The following is a 5,098-nucleotide window of genomic DNA, read 5'->3' as shown; positions in this document are numbered from 1 at the left end:
CAATTACATATTTCTCCAACAAATTAATCTTTATCATTCTCTTAAATATACACATTGATCTGGCATTACATTTTTAAATTAAAATACAATACGCCTACCTTGTTCATTTGAAAAATGAAAAACATTTCAGAAGATAAAAACCTTTTGGAACCACTAGTTTGTCATTTATGTCAAATGTGGGCAACCCTGGTCCTTGAGGGTCTTTAACCTGCATGTTTTACTTGTTTCTCTTCTCCATCACACCTGCTTTTGCTGAACGTGTGATTACCAAATTTCTGCAGAACTTGAAGAGGTGATTCAGTCACTGAATCAGGCATGTTGGAGCAGAGAACAAAAAGTAAAACTTGCAGGATAGTGACCCTGGAAGACCAGGATTGCCCACCCCTGATCTTAAATGGTTAATTTGTTGCTTGATCAGTGAAACAGTCAGATTTTCAGTCTCGTCGGTTTGATTGTATGACGTTGTTTTGAACCTTTTTCTAACAGATACTGAATTTTGATTCTGACTTTTGACTCTTAAAAGAGCAGTATACAGCTAGATGTCATCAGCATAAATGTAGATATTCATACCAACAGTGTTTATTTCCTCCCCAGTATGATCACCTGAACAGCTGCTCAGTTACTTCAACGTCATATACCTGATTAGAATCATTCCAAACAGTTTTTTGAAGCTGGTTTTAAGATATTTTACCAGCCTTCTGATCGCTTCAGGTTTCCTCTGCCTCTCTAACCCTGACGTGTTTTCCCCCTCCTGACAAAGCCTTTAAACCCCGCTTTCATCCCGCTGCTCTGCTCTGATTGTTGGGCTCAGAAAAGAAAAATGTGAACAAATCTCTGAGCAGACTATGATATCATCACTGACAGCTTTAATATCCATTTTAAATTAAAAAAGGATGTTGTGTTATATTTCTATGGCGTTGCATGATGAATTAAAATGAGGAAAGAACCATAATGTATTTCAAATTCCCCATATGTTTCCAGTTTTTTTGATGTATCGCTTACAGTCAGCCATAACTGAGGCCACCCTGAGACGATATAATTGTCTGAGACAGGATGTGCAGCAGAGGAGACGGTAGCCCAGAGGACTCCTTCATCCAATTAATGACATCACCTGCCTGGAGTCATCAGGAGGAGCTCTAACTACACTCTCACCATCTGGAGCTACCAAATAAAATGCATCTTAATCTTTTAAGAACATTATGCTCCTGTTCCAGAGAAAGCAAAGACTGTTTCTATCGTTGCAATTTTAGCGTTTTTAATTTGGAAACAACAAATATCAGTGAAAAGAAAACGTCAAATATTGAAAGGAATGTTGTTTATTCATTTAATTTACAAACTTGTTTTAATTTACACTATGAAACAAATTAAATTTGACCCCCTTAAGGTCAGCACAAAAACAATGATGTATGATTTTCAAAAGTAAAGAAAGGGAAGGAGCAGTTCTTCATACAGTAAATGCAAATAATCACCATCAACAGAACATACTTCTAAATATTCTGAAAATGTTGATTATTTATGCACCAAAAGACAAAACTGAAAACTTATTTATTTATTTATTTATTTATTTATTTATTTATTTATTTATTTATTTATTTATTTGGACCATTCATCAAGACACTGCAATACAATTTTTTTGGAACAAATTGTTAACAAAACAACAAAACAGATATTATGGCCCATTTTACACCAAACATGGGCAGTTTTCTGATTTAAGCTGAATATTTTTTTATTGCACACATGGCAAGGAGCAGGGTCCATGAGGGGCCCCTCGAAGTCAAACTGGCAGTCTGCGCCTTTGGGAGGGGATGGTGGTGGGGTGGGGGGTGGGGGGCTGTGTAACTTGAGCCTGGATGAAAACAGCGCGCTGTATCCGGCTTCCAGTCCAGATGCAGCTCGGGCTGACATGATGGATCCCGTCCCGCTGCTGCTCCTCCTGCTCTCATCGGTACCGGCGGGCTCGGCAGCCTACAGCGGGCCCCTCCAACCGGAGATCTCCAACGGCACCTTCCACCACTTCTTCGTCCCGGACGGGGACTACGAGGAGACGGTGGACCCGGAGCAGTGCCAGATGCTCTTCAGGTTCTCCGACGCGCTCCCGTGCGCGGCCTCCGGAGAGGAGGAGGGCAGCGACGCGGCGGTGCGCGACGACTTCATCATCACCAAACTGCAGGCGGAGGACGCGGCGCGGCTGCTGGAGAGCATCGGGCGCACCGTGGCGCACGACCTGGATGGAGAGGACAGCTACGGGAAGTTCCTCCTCAGGGAGGTCTCCCAGATCGGCGAGGCCTTCTCCAGCGTGGACAAGTCCCTGGTGGAGCTGGAGGTGAAGTTTAAACAGAGCCAGGAGACCGAGCTGAGGGAGGAACAGCAGCTGAGCGGCTACGTGCTGAAGCAAGTGGGCGACATCCGGGGCGCGCTGAGGGAGACCACCGACATCTCCCAGGGTCTGAAGGACAAACATGAACTGCTGTCTCTCATCATCCGCAGTCATGGGACCAGACTGAGCCGCCTGAAGACTGAGTTTCTGACTGTGGACTCTTAGTGTGCCATGTGTGTCTGTGTGTGTGAGTGTGTGAGTGATAAAAGAGGACCCTCCAGTTCACAACTGGACAGTTTATTGTGGCTCACATGGATATTCCTCTGGTGGAATTTGACCTTTTGGTTGTTTTCATTCCTTGGAGAGATATGAACAAAAATATCAACACATTCCTCTGTGTCGGAAATGGAAGGGAAAAGCAGAAATGTGAGAATAAATTAAATGTGCATGGAGTCTTATTTGTGCCAGCAGAGGAAATATTCAAAATAAAAGTCTGCAAATTAAATTTTATGATTTTGAAATCAGCAGGAACTGCCTATCTGTATGATCCGATGTTGTTGTTTAAATAAACACATATCTATCTATTACTTAACATTAAAATGTTCATTTTCTTTAAAAAAAAAACATCTTCACTGTTGCACACCATCTTTTCTCTTTACACTTCCTTGCTGTAAATCTTCCCCATCTTCTGAACTTTGAGGGGGTTTTAAACCATAAAACTCTTTTAAGTAGTTTTTTTCTTACATGTCAGTGCTCCTCTTTCATGTCTTTATAAGTCGCCATGCTCGTTTCTACAAGTGTCAGAGTTGACAGGCAGTTTCAGATTGGCTCTGGTTAATGGGCGTAAAGTCTGCCTCCATCTGGAAGTCATCTTGTTTAGATGAAATATGTTCGCTGTAAAGCAGCCACTGTCACTTATTATATGTCAAAAATACAAAGCTCCCATTGTTGTGAATTCCTAAATTTCTTAAAAACTTTTTATTATTTGGTTTGTTTACTTAAAAAAACACTACAGGCTAAATTTAAGTTCATTAAAACTTGTGCTTTGTTTCAGATAAAAAGCGTTAAAAAGCAAAACACTCAAACCTGCCAGCTGCCTTGTTTTGATTAACACGTTTTTTTCAGTCATCTGTGTTTTTTCTTTAACTACTGTTTAAATTTCTCTCGCTCCATCCTAACATTTGCAACAACCGCAAAGCTGCCAAAAGCGTGCCCACTCTTTTACAAACATAATGTCTGCAGCTTTCAGGAAACCAGATGGGTTTTTTTGGGCACAACTGGGTGTGATTTCCTCTGTCTGCATTTCCCTCACAGTCCAGCGTCCCCTAAGGGACCCCTTTTTTAAAAAAAACAGCTCTCTGTATAGCTCAGCTTATAGCAGACAGACCTTAAAAAAAAAACAAGTCAACCCTGAACTGCAGGAGCTCTGTGTGCAGAGAAACCCTATATGTCTCCACTACTCCTAATTTCCAGAGGCACTGCAGGGCTCACAAAATTTGATTAAAAGACCTGGTTAAAGTTTCCACAGTGTTAGTAAAAACACAGGTCACAGCTTTATGTAAGCACTTCATTTTAAACTTTTATTTCCAGATAAAGACAAACGTGTTTTCTGCTTATTAATTTCAACTTCCTAAAATGTCGAGGCACAAACACCTGCAGGATTAAGGATCTGAAGATTCTTTTTATCCACAAACACATTTTAAAGACAAACAAAGGTCAGGAATGTAGACCATGTTGACCTAAGGCCCTTTGACCCCTCTGTGTCGAATGCGAAGCCCTTTAGCCTCTGCATCACTGTCAGAAGGAAGAGAGCATCGTGTCTAATTAAACCATGCTGTTATATAAGACACAGCTAAAACACTTTCTCTTTAGAGCACTTTGAGTAAAAAAGAACTGGTCAGCTGCGAGGTTTTTGAGAATCTTTAAAACGAGACAGTAAAAAGGACAAAATCCCATTATCCTTTTCATGAACACTGATGTGTTTCCAAGCTACAAAACTGGTGAAAAAAAAACTTAAAAAAAATAAGCTTAACATTCTGTAAAAAAATGCAATCTGAAACTCTGCAAACAAACAGCATTTACAAGTAAAACCATTCATTTAATGTTTATGAATGATAAATGACTCAATGATCAAAAAAGGATCATTTGTATTTTTATTTGTTGCTGAATGATGCAGCTGCTGAAGTCCTTTCAACAGGCTTGCTGATTCTGCGCTGAAACATCATGGTTTGTTAGTTTGCGCTTAATATTTATAAAGCCGTCAGCTAAATTTAAATAAATGAAAAGTGTCTTGTGTGCGTACGCAGAGTGCATCAAACTGGGAATGAAAAGGCCGATGAAGAAATACAACAGCAACCATGAGAAAACACGACAAAGTCTCAGAACTGTTGCAAACTAAACATGAGTGCATTTCACAGAAGCACACACAAACACACAGCTTTGTTCTTATATCCCTGTGGGGACTGTGGATTGTGGATTTTCTGGTAATTTTATAGCCTAACCCTGACCATTTACTACCCTAAAATTAAACCCACAGGTACATGACCCTAAAACTAACCTAAAATCTGTTCATACCTTGGTCCTAAACCTACCCCCTTCCCACCCCACCCACCCAAAATCAGCCTCCGAAGTCATGGGGACCAGGTTTTGGTGCCCACAAGGAGCACTCAGTCCCAACAAGGCTGCATTTTCCCAAAAAATCGTCCCCACCAAGTAGCAAAAACAAGGGGGCACACACACACACACACACACACACACACACACACACACACACACACACAC

At 41.0% G+C, this 5,098-nt stretch overlaps 1 protein-coding gene across 1 annotated transcript; it reads left to right on the top strand.

Moving 5' to 3' along the window:
- The first annotated feature begins 1,602 nt into the window (after positions 1 to 1,602).
- Positions 1,603 to 2,917, top strand: fibina (fin bud initiation factor a). Its single transcript, XM_014013584.1, has one exon. The coding sequence runs from the start codon at positions 1,757 to 1,759 to the stop codon at positions 2,540 to 2,542; it is 786 nt and encodes a 261-aa protein (XP_013869038.1). The 5' UTR covers positions 1,603 to 1,756; the 3' UTR covers positions 2,543 to 2,917.
- Positions 2,918 to 5,098: the final 2,181 nt, after the last annotated feature.

Source organism: Austrofundulus limnaeus, unplaced genomic scaffold, assembly GCF_001266775.1.
Source record: "Austrofundulus limnaeus strain Quisiro unplaced genomic scaffold, Austrofundulus_limnaeus-1.0 Scaffold104, whole genome shotgun sequence".
In the NCBI taxonomy this organism is placed as follows: domain Eukaryota; kingdom Metazoa; phylum Chordata; class Actinopteri; order Cyprinodontiformes; family Rivulidae; genus Austrofundulus; species Austrofundulus limnaeus.
Note: the sequence above shows the minus strand (reverse complement) of the source record. Positions and strands in the feature narration are given on the sequence as shown.

Bases quoted from the DNA above. Each gene is read 5' to 3' on its own strand.
- fibina (XM_014013584.1), top strand. From the start codon at position 1,757: ATGAGGGGCCCCTCGAAGTCAAACTGGCAGTCTGCGCCTTTGGGAGGG.